General features: G+C 32.6%; 1 protein-coding gene and 1 pseudogene across 3 annotated transcripts in view; one reads left to right on the top strand and one right to left on the bottom strand.

The window, feature by feature from the left end:
- LOC111176758 (NKG2-A/NKG2-B type II integral membrane protein-like) overlaps positions 1–11,028 on the top strand; it is a 31,053-nt gene extending 20,025 nt beyond the window's left edge. The window contains exons 7-8 of one of the 2 annotated variants that reach the window (XR_002645141.2): positions 2,608–2,723; positions 6,227–11,028. Coding sequence is in view for 1 of the 2 variants with exons in the window: in XM_022577571.3 (XP_022433279.1) it covers positions 2,608–2,620 (13 nt within the window). In the remaining variant the exon portion in view is untranslated. Of the gene's footprint in view, positions 1–2,607 lie in introns of both variants that reach the window. The other variant, XM_022577571.3, reaches the window with a different exon arrangement.
- On the bottom strand, positions 1,075–15,489 carry LOC149747947 (natural killer cells antigen CD94-like; annotated as a pseudogene). The gene is made up of 6 exons (XR_016394869.1): positions 15,396–15,489; positions 11,505–11,601; positions 10,909–10,982; positions 10,134–10,285; positions 9,100–9,227; positions 1,075–6,758 (listed from the first exon to the last, which is right to left on the bottom strand). The product of XR_016394869.1 is annotated as a natural killer cells antigen CD94-like (transcript).
- Between the last annotated feature and the right edge of the window lie 3 nt (positions 15,490–15,492).

Here is a 15,492-nt window from a genome sequence, read left to right as displayed (position 1 = left end):
ATTAATTGACATCTTTATTAGATTCAGTGGTCCTATCAAAATTTAGTTGTTTCTGAAAATATTTCTATAAAATTATACAATAAGTTCAATATAGATCTTGTCTATTCCTGTTAGATTTACTCATAAGTACCTTACAGTGTTTCTGTTGTGGTTGTTAAGTTAATTAATTATTTCTGTTTATTATTGAACTTTAATAGTATTTGCAAATTAATGTTACATTCAGTTATACTAATATTATTTCTATTAACTGGTCATTAAATTATTTTTTTATGTTCTATGTGGATAAATATATCATCAGCAAAAAAATTTTTTAAGTCCTTTTCTTTTTATTTCCTATGGTGGTCTTAAATGTGCTGGAGAATCTCCTCAATGATATTGAAAAGAAGTGGTATTATTATCATTTTGTCTTAATGATTTTCTAAAAAGCTACGAATACCTCAAGGTTAAGAATGATGTTTATACAGATTCTGATATATATGCTAAAGATTGTTTTTATCATGAAAAGCTATTGAATTATAATAAATATGCATTCCATCTGGATATATTCATCTTCTATTTCTTTAATCTACTGTTTGGAGCAAATTTCATTTAACAATTTTTGTTCCAAAATAAAATTATTATTACAACGCTGAAATAAACTCAATTTGGTCATCTATAGACTAGACAGTTTTATGTACTGTTTGATTTGGTTTGGTACTGTTTTAGGATTTTGTGACAATTTTCACAGTAAGATTGACTTTTCCTTTTCCTGTTAACACATTCTCACCTAATTTGGACATCAACACAACTGTAGTCGTAGTGAAAAAAAATAGCAACAATTCCTTTCTCCCCTATAGTTTAGGAAAGTTTATATGTTTTAATTATTTCTTCCTTGAAAGTTTATTATTTCTCTCCTGTAAAAATATTTGGCTTGGGTTTCCCTGGTGGCGCGGTGGTTGAGGGTCCGCCTGCCGATGCAGGGGACGCGGGTTCGTGCCCCGGTCCGGGAGGATCCCACGTGCCGCGGAGCGGCTGGGTCCGTGAGCGTGCGCGACCAGAGCCTGTGCTCCGCAACGGGTGAGGCCACGGCAGTGAGGGGCCCGCGTACCGCAAAAAAAAAAAAAAAAAAAAAAAAATTTGGCTTTTGTGTTATCCCTATAGGAAGATTTTAAATAATGTATTGATTTCATAAAAATTATTATAGCTTTATCAAACTTTGCAGAATTGACTTTTACCTATGTTAAATTATCTCACACATATTGTACATAGTAAATAGTTACAGTGTCTATGTAATTGTTCTATTGACTAAAAATTATTGCTTGATAATTCTCTTATTGACTGAATAGGTTGTGGATTTACTGGTTGAAGTTCTGTTTTCAGAAGCGCATGTTCAGTGAAAGTTCATTTGAATGACTCCTTCTTAAGCTGTTTCCCTTTAGAGTCATTTTTTGGTTTTCTTTTTCAAATTGCCCCATCTAATTTATAATAATAATAAAGATAATGATTATTACTATTCTGTAGAATATAACATTATAAAGAAGCACCAATACTTATTTTTAAATAAACTTTTTATCTTAGAATAGTCTTAAATTTACAGAAAAAGTGCAAAAGTAGTACAGAGTGTTCCCATACACCCAGTGTCCAGTTTCTCTTATTATTAACAGCTTACATTAGCATGGTGCATTTTTCACAATGAATGAACTGATACTTGATATATTATTATTAATGAACATACTTTACTTGTATTTCTTTAGTTTTTACCTAATATCCATTTTCTCTTCCATTATGCCATCCAGGATACCATGCTACTTTTAGTCATTCAGTCTATTTAAACTCCTTTTGGCTGTCATCATTTCTTAATATAACAAAAATTATAAATAGCTAAAAATGAGAGCATTAAGACATTAGTTGATTATGTTACTATTCTGGTAAGGGATTTGGTGCTATTGTTCTGAGCAAAAAAGAGAGAGTAATATAATGAGTGGTGTACACAAGGAAGAAGGAGAAAAGAGCCCTATTTAGGAGCAGAGGTAGATCTGAGACACTCACATACATCATAAATGAAATAATATTGGCCATAAGTTGATAATTATTTAAATTAGGCATATGATGATTCATCATGGAATTTTTATCTTGTATACACTTATATTTTCATTATTAAAAGGTCATATAAATACACACATATGCATATATACATATGTATGCATATACATGTACCTATGTAGTATATATATGAAAGCTATCTCTCTGTTGTTTCAGCTTATATGATACAGCATACTTAATTCCACTCAAACTTATAAAAGCCTATGCACAAAATGATTAAGAAGTTTAATTTTTTCTCTATTTTTTCCACAAAGTACTTATAACCATATTTTATTACAAGTTTTTCACTTTTGAAAAAAATTCAGAAAGAGATTATGTGATCCCACCATTTGTTTCTTAAAACTCTGGTGACTTCTTATCACTGAATTCACCATTTTTAAGTCATAAAGTGATGTTAGGACCTAACATTTATTCCACCAAAAAGGGAAATTTTCTGTGTAGTAAGAGGCCGAAGCACTGTGGTTTGTGCTATGCTTTTTCAACAGAAAGATGAGATTAGAATAACACTTGTCATATCCTTTTCAGGGATCAGAATTGACTGGATATTGCTAGTATCAAATCTAAATCAGGAACTCAGGACGTGTCTAATTTTTTCAGGAGGCTCTTATCCACAAGAATCATGACCTTCCTTCTCTAATCAGGTGTGTGTCTGTGTGTGTTTGTATGTGTGTTTCTAACAACTATTGTTCAATAAATAAGAAACTCTTGAGGTTCTAACCTCAAGAAAATTTCTAAAAATATATGTGCTATAAGGTAATTCTAATTGTTTCTTAAGTATTTGAATTGACTTACTGAAGGCAATGAATACTTGTTACTTCTGAGGTATATTCTGCTCCACTTTATTTAATGATAGGTAAGTAGGATATACTTATTGAAGAATCAGAAGTTATGATATTACTATAAGATGTGACACACAACCTTACTTTCAAAATGAAACAAATTATTTTCATTGTTTCCAACTATCATGATCAAATGTAAAACAGTTTATATTTTAAAAAATCTAAGCACTATGCACATTTATTAAACACCTTTTATTTTTTCCTGAGAGCTCTGCTAGGCAATGTTAAGATGTTACTATATTAACAAATGTGAGATTAGTTTTGCTAATGATGACAACTTGTAAATGATGACAACGATATGGACAGAACTTTAATTAAAGTATACTAGAAAAACTCATTCAACAAAAATTCATATATCCTACCCAGACTTACCTTGCAAAGAAAGCAATACCACCAATAAAGTTACCACCAAATAAAATAAGACGACTGTAAATAAAAAACTGTGTGTGTTATCATTCACTATCAGTGATGAAAAACATCTTTAAGTATCTTAGTGTAGGTGAACTAAAAACAGCTATTACATTTTTTAACATTTTGTTTTTTATTTTATAGCAAGAGAAAATTTTAAAGTAATTTTACCTGGCTCTATATGAATTCTCATTTCCATTCTTTCCTTTTTCATGTCTGCATGGGTGAAATTTTTCTGTATTCTCACTTTTCTAATCTAAATATATCAACTCACCCCAAGGAGAGGAAACAGGAAAAAAATTCACATTTTTATTTTATTCAGTAATCCTTTGTAAAAAATGAAGAATTTGGATTCATCTGTGGGATAGATGGGCAGTCATAATTCTATGATGGGGTTGGTCCGAGATCCATGGGCCCATCACAGCATGGGTACGTACTTTCCACATAAATGTAGTTTGGTCTTTCTGTACAATTTTAAGATACCCAGAATTTGATACAAGCATATAAGTCATAGAAAAGTAATTTACTATGATTCACTTATGTTCATTTTATATTATGGTCATGTTATATTTTAAATCCTTGCTTCAAAAACTTGAAAGGTTTTTTCCTCCTTCATTTCAATAACTACTTAAAGGAATGTATCTCACAATTTGAGATAACAGCCTTAGTATTTGGAGTTAGAACTGGGTTTTAATCAAAATTTTACCAGTCTCTAGCTTTGAGATCTGGGACAATAACAGCCTCTATGGACTTACGTTTCCTTTTCTATTAAATAGAGATATAAGACATGCCATATTTACCTTAGTGGATTTCTATGATATTCAACTCAAGTGACATAAATTTGAAAGTGCTTTTTTAACTAAAAGTATTATAAATTACTCATAGGTGATAGGTTTATACTGAATAAGCAGTATGATTTTGGCCGCCTCTAAGATTTAATTTCTTCACCCATAAAATAATAATAAATATTTACCTAAATAATACATAAATAATAAATAAAATAATACCCACATTTTCCACATACTTAATAATGAAGTTTAAATTAAATTACATATTGTATGTATAAACTAAAAAAAGTTTTAGTTTAATTTTAGGTGTAAAAGGTAATTCATATTCACATTTCATTTATAAAAGGCTCTTACATATTCAGTAGTGATTATTTCAAAAAAAATTATTTTTCACTCGTGTTGTTCAGAGGCGAGATTCTTTACTTGTCTTTTTCCTAAAATTTTAGAACCTACTATTTTATTCTTTGTAAGTCCTTCACTATAAAGAACTTTACTACATGATTTACATTATTGATACAAGATGCATTTCATTTTCTTTTACTTTTTAAAATACCCACACCAGGTTTTGTTAATATTCTTTGTCTTCCTCCCTCCCTCCCTCTCCCTCTTTCTTTCTGTCTCTCTTTCTCCGTTTCTTTCTTTGTTTCTTTTTTTCTTCTTGCAATTTGTGAAATTATTAACTTAGTAAACGTGGCTCTGTGAATTAAACATGTCTAATGCCCTAGATCCCTGTCTTTTTCATGATAGTGTCTTTATTTTAATGTTATATTTCATTACACATTAAGAATTAACTTATTTTAGGGCTTCCCTGGTGGCGCAGTGGTTGAGAGTCTGCCTGCCGATGCAGGGGACACGGGTTCGTGCCCCGGTCCGCGAAGATACCACATGCCGCGGAGCGGCTGGGCCCGTGAGCCATGGCCGCTGAGCCTGCGCGTCCGGAGCCTGTGCTCCGCAATGGGAGAGGCCACAACAGTGAGAGGCCCGCATACCACAAAAACAAAACAAAACAACAACAAAAAATGCATTTAAAAACTTTTTAAAGAATCCTTCTTTTCCTGTTTTGACTTTTTAAATCTACTACATTATATCTGGAAACAGAAATGTGCCTTTTGAGTCCCTGCTGTATATTACCAATATTCTCCTTCATTTCACTGAAGATTTCTTAGAATGACTATGGTTAAGTTTTTGTTAAATCTGTGCCATTGTTTTTTGTATGAACTAGAAATTTTATTTTGCTGTATTTCTTTTAGAGGAGTTGTGCTCCTTTGGTGTCTCATTTTTGTCTGTGGCCCCATGTTATCTAGTAGTTTTAGCAACCCTGTTTGTGATTGTGTATCGATTTGGATTCCCTGTTCTATTATATCTTATAATAGATAGAAAACTTGGATGAGTTTAATGATTGAAAATACCCTGAAGAAGTCAAGTCCTTCTCACAGTTTTCAAAGCTCTGTGTTTTCTGGTTTTTTTCCTCCTCTAGGATTATATCAGACCATTTTCCCTTTCCAACTCTGGGATCCAGCCACCCTGCTCTTCATTCCACCTGCTGTTTGGTTGTTTCTTTTTCTCTGTGCAGTACTCTTATCTCCTGGATCCCTTTCCTCTTTTGTTAATAAAATTATTCATTCCTCAGCTCTCTCCATATCAGGAAGGTCTTCACTAAATTCTCAGTCTAGATCAAATTCTTTACTCTACTCTGATAACTATCTTTTCCCCCTTTTACAAGAACTGATTTTATTTATATTTTGTATTTATCAATGTGATTACTTTACTGTCTGTCCTCTCCTTTAGTTTGAAAGCTCCACGAAAGTAGACATAATTCTCTAATTTGTACAACAGTGGATCTCCAGCACTTGAAGCTCAGTGCCTGACCAATGGCAGGAAAAAAATTCTTGTTTTTGAATGAAGCAAACTCTATTTATTCCACTCCAGTGGAGACTATCCATTTTCACTCTGTGTACTTTTTGTGGCTAACAAAGTTTTAACATCTCCTGGCTCTCTATAACTACTTTTAAAGCATTATTTTCTAGCTTATCAAAAATGTAAATTTTTCTTTAAGATTCATTTTATCAGACAATTTTGTCTTACCCTGACCATTCATTCTTCTCACAGATGACCATAATGAGGCAAAGAAAGACTGGTGTCTTTTATAAAACTAAACAAAAGTATGAAACTAAAGCGACAAAATTTATTTTGAAAGTACTGGAAGACCTGAACATCTTAAAACTTGACTGATTTAATACCTCTGTCCCAGTAATGGAGGGGTTTCCTAAATACTTCTATCTCAATAATGTTCCTTCACATTCTTTATTTTCTTTGAATTACCCAATGTTATTAAAATATTGTTTATTGTATTTATTCTGTTACAAATTAATGAATTAAAGTTAAAGAATAATATATAACTTCAATGTTTAATGACATCTACTTTTAGCTAAGTAAATATTTCACACAGTTGAAGTCATCACACTGGGAAATCTCAGGTGTCCATTTTCTTTTATTCTTTCTAATGTATTTTATCTAATCTGAATATATTTTCTTCTTACAGATACAATAGCCATTACTATGGCAATCTTCAGCAACTATCTGGCCATATTTTATGTGTACACATTTATTATTAGTATTCTCATGTCCTGAAACTTGAAGCCTAGAAGAGAAAATACTTTCCATTAAATGCTGAAATTGCTTTATATATCAATTATACTTTTAAAATTCATAATATTTTGACATACTTACAAAAAAGCAGATATGTCATTTCCCAGTTCTCTAACAATACAAATAATGAATACATTGTCATCCAAAATTTAATATTAAATCTAGAATTGGGATGCTAACAATGCCTTTAATTCTGGCTTTCATCTCTGTGACCTCAGGCAATTTCAGAGTATCTTCCATTTTCAGTGGAGTTTGCTATATTTCTTTTATACATTAGTGTTTTGATAAACACATTCTACTGTATATACAGTACAAAAAATTGTTGTTAATCATAATTCATTCTTTCCTGGAAAAGTTTACCTTGCTCCAGAGTAAAGATCAGACTCCTCTATACTAATAAGTCTAGGAAATAGTTTGAAAAGATCAAATATTTGAATATGTAAATGAGAATCAGAGCAATTTGTAAAGGTTTAATGAAATATATGCTATAATTCCTGAAAAAGGGATACATTTAATATATTAAGTGCAACAATTAGAAATGAATATTTAATCACTCAGAATTTGAAGCAAATCCAAAGTCTTAATTTGAACACAAATTATGTTAGAAAGTCATGTCTGTTAAGTGTGGATATATTGGGAGAAATCTTGCATATTTTATTCATAACATTTCATGGTAGAAATCATATTTTTAAATTATATTCATCTATTTAAAAATTTATTTGACACTAATTTACTATTAAGATCTGAGGAAGGAAGGGAAAGAAGAGGAAGAAGGTCAGATAATAACTTTGTTGAGTACTTATGTGCCAGAAACTTTTCACATGTTTAAATTGATCAATTAGTGTATTTTCACAATCACCCTATGAAGTGGGTTCTATTATTCATCACATTTTATAGATGATGGAATAGAAACTTAAACACAGAATGTTTGAATAACAAGACTAAGATGATCCAAGTGGCAGAACCAAGACATAAATCCAAGTGGTTTAGCTTCAGAGCCTGTACTATCAATTACTTACTGGATTTAACTGTGGAATTTAAAACTGGGGAAGCAGGGTATCAGTAATGCAGTATTTCCCATGGTCTTGCTAAACTGGCTTTCACACACATTGTGTGTGTACACTAGAATGTTATGTTATACCTCCCACTTCCAGATAGCCTAATAAAATCATCTGAATTGAGGCCTAGAAATCTTCTTTTTTGTACGTACATAGTAGGTTGAATAGGGTCCCACTAAAATTCATGTCCCCCCAGAACCTCAAATTGTGACCTTATTTGGAAATAGGTTCTTTGTAGATGTAATTACGTTTAGGATGACAATGAAACCGTATTGGATTGTGCTCTAAATCCATGAGAATATCCTCATAAGAGAGCAATAGACACACAGAGATGCAGAGAAGGAGCAATGGAAGTTGGAGGTATAGACAATCATCCCTTTGTCTCCAGGGTATGTGTGGGGGGGTGGGATTGGTTCCAGGACCCCTGAGGATATCAAAATCCACAGATGCTCAAATCCCTCATATAAAGTGGAATAGTACAGTCATCCCTCTGTATCTGCATGGTTGGTTGGACCCGAGGATTCGGTAGGCGCAGTCAGACAGTCAAGGCTGACTGTCTTTGAATGAAGCCAAGGATTGCCAGAATACCTTGTCTTTTCACAGAGGTTTACTAGATTTCCTTTATACATTAGCATTTTGATACACAAGTTCTACAGTATATACAGTACAAAAAATTGTTTTTAATCATCAATAACAGTTTTCTCCCTGGAAAAGTTCAGCTAGCTCCTTCAAGACAAAGGATCTTCCAGAGGAACCAACTCTACCAAGATCCATTTCAAACTTCTGCTCTCCTGAACCATGAGAGAATTAACCTCTGTTGTTTTAAGCCACCCAGTTTCTGGTGATTTGTTATGACAACAAACTAATACAAACTACACTGAGAGAGTCCTAGAGAAGCAGAGAGCACACTTTCAGAAAATTTCATTATGTGCACGTCTTGGAGTCAAACTATATTGAAGTTAAAATGACAAATCTGATACGTACTCACTTTGTAATCTCATGCCAGTTTACTTATTCAATTACCTTTTAGTAAAATGCAGAATGGTAATAACTCAATCAGCAACCTAAATGAGTTTTGAAAGTAAAATATTTAGCTTAGTATAAAATTTAGTATTTTACTCCCTTCTTTCCATCTTTCCTGTCGTTTCCTTGTTGATTTATTATGGCTACACCTGTTATGAAATCTAACATCTGTCCATATCCACACTAACTATTTAGATTTAGAAGAAAATAATATTACTCTTTACTGAAATTTTAAAACAGCAAGAGACTTTCTTGTTCAGGGTAAGTTGTGTGCCATCTAGCCAAACACATTTCAGTTGTTGGTTGTTGTAGTATAAACTGATTGAAAACTTTTCTTTTTGCATACCACATTGCATTTTTGACAATTTTATTATAAAATTCTGCAGAGAAGAAGAGGAAAATAAATCAGAAAGTAGAGCTTTCCTTGAAAAGGAGGAATATAATAGTTTAAATGCTCATATTTCATGTAAACTTCCTTTTGGATTCTCTGTTCTTTATATCAAGAGAATCTGGAAGGATTAACCATAAATTCTTCAGCCATAGGCTGCATGTCCAGAGCTAATGACTCATTTATTCACTGAGCAATTTTTTTAGTACACATTATATTCTAGGCATTTTCTTAAGTTATGGGTTGTAAAAGTGAGCAAAAAGTCTTAAAACTGTAGTTGCTTAAATTAGGCACTGAAAAATTGAACAATATTCAATGAACTTATGTGATGAGAAGTGACATATGCTACAAGAACAGAAATACAAGATCAAAGGAGAAGAATTAACAGGGGATTTTAACAGGTTTTAGTGAACCAAAAATATTTTCCAAGGGGATCGTCTAATAAGCTAAAATCTTAAAAATGAGGATGTATTAACCGAGAGACAACAGATTGGGATGGGAGGTGAAGGAGATAAAATTTGTCACAGGTAAATGGAAAAAGGGCATAAAAGAGCATAGGGGGACCAAGATGAATTTAAATAACTTTAATACTGCTGGAGACCATGGCACACTTCCCTTAGAGCTGTGTTATGGAGAGTCCTTAACAGCAGAGGAAGCCAGAGAAATTGGTAGAAATCAGATCACAAGTGACCTTATCTACATGTTATTTGTACTTTACCCCAAGTGCTGGGGAAAACCACTCAGGTGTTATTGAAGTACACATTCAAAATTACAAATTGCAAAGATTTCTGCGACTATGATATGGAAGGTAGTTCAGAAGAATATAAAACTCGAGTGACTGCTGTCATTCTAAAATTTTCTGATACTGAAATTTATGAAACAAAAATCTTGTCTTTACCATCTCTTCTTCAATATTCAACTTAAGAAATCTTGAATCTAAATCAGTGCAATAATGGTGACATTCTTTCTAAGGAAGTGTGTTTCTTTAATAAAAGTAGCAGTTTTCTCCATACTGATGCCAGTTGTTTGAACAAGTAGGATATTTCCAAACTATTAAAAAATTAGAATATAACTGAATGACTTCCATCAGTGCAAATCACATCCAGTAAATGGACATAGCAAATCTACTGTCTACAAATAAAAAGTCTTCTGATTTTTACATTATAGACTGTGTGCACTTAAATTTAGTAGTAAATTTATCTTAAATTAATAACTCACTTCTTTGAAAACATTTTGGTCTTCAAGACTCATAAGATGCATATTGGGAAACAATTTTTTAATGACAAAATTAGAAATGTATCAGGAAATATATCCAGTATATATAACTGTTAAAATTGTCAACATAATGTTCTTTGTCTTCACAATGAAAATAAAACATGTACATATTTATTTTTAAAAAGCTGTAAGTTTCAAAAATTAGAAAATAAGAGATACATAAATGAAATTATATATAGATATCCCAAAACAGATACCTTGTCAAAGTATTTTATTTAACTTTAGGTCATCATTTGATAGTGTCATCATTTTGAGTGTATACAGAGGACTACAAGAGAAATACTCTTTGACATACAAGTAGATTTGACTCATATACATTTACATGTATCAAGCAAAATAGTTAATTATCACTTCTCTCCTGCAATAAAATTATGACTCAGGGACTCTTCCAAAATTACCTGTTTTATTTACTTCCTTGTTAGAGGAGATATTTCCTGGACATCCTTCTGATTGAAATGACTTCTTATTCATTGAAGAGAATTCAGAAAGGTCAGTTTTAAACTCGAAAAGAAAAATAACTGGATACATTCTTATGTGTAAGACATTGTACTGAATTTGGAAATACAAAAATGATTAATGAAACATCACTTGCTTCAAATAACTCAAATTTGCAGAGTCGGATTAGCAGAGTCAAAATCATAAAAATCAAATTACAATATATGTACAGCAACTTCACACAGCAATCGATCACAGAAGAAAGAAAAATTGGTCTGATAACAGTGTAAGCAAGTTTTTCATAGAGTAAAAAATTTTAAAAAGGCATTTCTGGCAAAGGAAACATGAGAACAAATAGTAAGGCATTAAGTAATGTTCACGATATGCAAAAAAATGGACAATATTTTGATGTGTCTCTAAGAAATTATCTTAAGTTCGGTACAGACAATATTATACTTTGTAAAGGAATAGAAATGATCAAAACACTGTACTCTTTTCAAAAGATTTCACTGTGTGAGTAATGGAAAAGCAAACTTCTATTTCACATTGTGACTTACACTCAATGGCTAAGTATACAACAGACGAAAGAAGCCCCAGGCAAACGATCCACAGAATCACTGCAACAAATTTCCATGAAGAAGATGGATTAAGATGATCTGTAGAAAGAGATGAATAAACCTTGTGACATCAGCTTCTAAATGTTTATGTAGAGTTCTTCTGTTTTAGGTGCAGTAAACTATACAACAATATAGCTCACATCCTAAACATACAGAAAAGGAAGGTAATGTACAAAATCATAACTCATTTTGAGGGAATGAAGCAGCTGAATTTAAAAAGTGATGAGGTGATTTGAATTCTAAAGAGGTGAAGCCCCGCTTCCTTGGAAGGACAGGACACAAACTCTATTTCACCTTTGGCAAAGCATAGGAGGAATAGTGGCTGTCATAAAACAGTGAAGAATTTCAACAAATCTTCAAGGCTAAGAGCAAGCTATCATGAGACTTTAGAATCTCTTGTAGCCATAGACTAATGGGAGTTCACACCCAACTGCCAATTATTCTCTGTTGGCTTCCACTGGGAAGCTTGAGAGAACCCCCTCTCTCTGATGCGGGTCTACAGGATCTGCCAAAATTTGTGGGTGTAGTGGGTAAATCTGGAGAGGACCATCTCTGCTCTCAGCCCTGCCTATGTACAAGGTGGTTAATGTCTGTCCTTGAGGGACAAACATAAAACCCACCTGGTGCCGTGGGTGTCCAGACTCCAGGACCCCAATAAAAACAAGCTGCCCCTGGGGAAGGATTAATAAATGTTCCACCACCCACCACCTCACCCATTCTAGGAAGAGTTCACCTGCTACTGGAGGAAAAAGTAGAAATCTAGCCCACCCTGTACCCTGCACTGACAATAGGCAAAAACCACCTGCTTCTAGAGAAGGGACAGAAAACCATCTTCTGCCCAGGATCCTGAAATTGTACAGAGCAGAGGACCTCCTCTGGGGGAGAGAGAGGAAATTGCCTCACACACAAAATCTACCAATACAGGACAGATGCCACAGTGAAAGGGACAGAAAATCCACCTGTCTGAGCAATAAATTCTGCACTGAGTAGAACATTTTTTAAAGATAAAACATTAAAAACCAGATCTGGAGATGGATCCGTTGTAATTTCTAGGCAGGGAATTTGAAATAACAGTGATTGACAGGTTAAAGCATCTAGTGGGAAAGATGGAAACTGGCATAAACATATGGGACATTTCAGTAGAGATTTGAAACTTCTAAGTACATAATGAAAATAAGAACATAATCTGAATAGAAAACATGGAATCTGAGATGAATAACTTGCTCCATGGACTTCTCAGTAGAGGTGACACAGCAGATTTTACCTTTCAGATCCTCTAGGCCTTTGCTCCAAACTTTGATAATACATGTATATCTTCTTAAACTCCTTAAACTTGAATTTCTTGACTTTGCATTCTTCTGTGTCTTTAATATTATCTAAACCTACTTGTCAAGGTGGAATCAATGAAAAACAGTGGACCTGTGGCCAACCTGTATTCATCTGGCTGAATTCCATGTCTTTCACTTCAAATGTCAAATTTGTGCAAAACATTTATGTAATCATGACAGCGAGCACAGAAATCCAAGATTGATATAAATTTTGAGTCATTAGCAGTTAGATGATATTTACAGCCAGAAGACTAGGTGAATCAGTAGGGAGTATATGTAAATATGAAAGACAAGAGGGTAAGCTGAAACTACAGACAGTCCAATATTTAAAGAATAGTGAAAGTAAGCATTTTATATCATGTGAAAACAAAAGTTATAGAGTAAACTTGCATTTTGTTAAAAGAAAAAATAAGTTTATTTAAGTAATATATGGTATTATTTTAATGTTTTTATGTATGCACTCATATAATTATATATATGTAAGAATAATTTAAAAGGGCTATGTGCAAATTTTACTTATGTTATTTTTGGTGATATAATTAATGTCCCATGTTACCTCCTTTTTCTTTCTTTTTGGTAAATTATAATTTTGCGTATTAATTATGTAGCACTTTGAGAATAATAATACCTGTAAGAAACTACTCTACTCTTCCCTCATATTTTTTCTTTATGGCCATGAATGCATCACCAATATCTGGAAAAGAATTTGACCTTTGCTTTATAAACAGTGAAACCCGAGGGCCAAAATTATCTTCAACTAACATTTCAAGAAATACTGATAGGTTCTTGTGTTCACAATGTGAAATGAAACATTTACCATCACATACATCAATCCTTAGCTGTAGTTTCCTGAGTGAGGTACATAGCAAAGGTTGTATTTTAAGAAATTTAGTTAAAACTAGAAAAAGAAAAACATCCAGCTCCTTGTTGAAGAGTTAGTTGACAGTCATCAGAGGAAGAAAAGGCCTTGAACTTCACAGGTAAAGACTGACTTCCAACAATTACAGACTCCAGTGTCTGTAACATGCCATTTAACCACCATGTCTCTGCTTATGTTTGTATATTGGGTGTAAAAAAGAAACTTACCTTGTGGAGTTCATTTGTAATTGATTTCCATATGTAAAAGCACTTTATAAGCAGTGAAAAACTAGGAAATATTGTTAGGTAAAGTTAAAAGACAGGATAATGACTCTAACTCATTCTGTTTTGACATATGGAAAAACAAGAACAATGGTGAAGTATGTCATTTAACACATACTTATGCATATACACACAATTAATAATATCATCAATAAAGTGTTCCCAGACCATTAGACTTCCCATACAAATCTAATGGTAACTACATTGGTAAGAAGTACATACACTAGTAAGATGAATAGTTCATGAGAAATAAAAAAAGGAAATTTCTGAATCCATAACAGGCAGAGTGTATAAGGTGTAAAATGGCTTTTAAAAAATTGTTAACAATATATTAAGCAAAATTGAATTAATGAATTCATCATTAGCCACATGGTATATGTGTATATCATAAATAACATTGTAATAATTAACAATCTAAAAAATTGGAAGGCAACCAATTGAGGCCCTAGTTAAAAATAATACATCGTAGCCAAAGTCATGAATATCCATTTCATGTAAGACAAAACAGAACTAGCACATTAATACACAGCACACTTCTAATCATTCCACTTATTAATTTAAAACATCCAAGGAATGCAAATTAGCAACAGGGAAAATACAAATTAAAGCAAATTTCAAATGATAGGAAGATAGTCAAAGTCCATATAGGCATACATACCAGTAAAGTAATAGCACTGCAGTGTGTGTGAGAAGCATGACACTTGAAAAAGATACACTTTGAACACACTAAGTTAGCAAATATATAAATCAGGAAAACAAGAAAATTAATCCCTAAGTCACAGCAACTGTGTTAGAATAGTGAAATTACCTCTACATTTTATCACTTCTCTATTTCACAAATATCCTATTATATAGTATTGATATCTTAAATGACAGAAAATGATAAATAACATATTTCAATCCCCAAATATTTTACTCATTCTAAAAATATTGATGTAATGTTTACAACATAGTTAAAATTATGGACTCTCATAGGGAAAAAGTCAATTTTCCTTCAAACGTGCTTATTTTCCTTGTTTAGTAAAAGAAAAACATTTAGGGACTTCCCTGATGGTACAGTGGTTAAGACTTCGCTTTCCAATGCAGGGGGTGCGGGTTAGATCCCTGGTCGGGGAGCTAAGATCCCGCATGCCTTGTGGCCAAAAAACCAAAACATAAAACAGAAGCAGTATTGTAACAAATTCAGTAAAGACTTTTAAAAAAATGGTCTACATCAAAAAAAAATCTTTTAAAACAAAAGAAAAATATTTAAATTATGTGTGTGTGCATATAAGCATGATAATGCATAATTTTGCATATTTTAAGTGCAATTTAAGATAAAGTGTAGAAAACACAAAATGCATTGATGTCTGAAACACAAAAGACCTTTTCTCTTAGGAGTTTCAAGTCTTTGCCTTCTCTGTGGCTAAGATGATGGCTGAAGTTGCAAATCGGAGTAAGTTACACCTTCATCACTCATTAC

The sequence above is a fragment of the Delphinapterus leucas genome, chromosome 11, assembly GCF_059928025.1.
Source record: "Delphinapterus leucas isolate spDelLeu-1000000601 "Yukka" chromosome 11, BTC_Dleu_Yukka2, whole genome shotgun sequence".
NCBI classification, from domain to species: Eukaryota; Metazoa; Chordata; class Mammalia; order Artiodactyla; family Monodontidae; genus Delphinapterus; species Delphinapterus leucas.
Note: the sequence above shows the minus strand (reverse complement) of the source record. Positions and strands in the feature narration are given on the sequence as shown.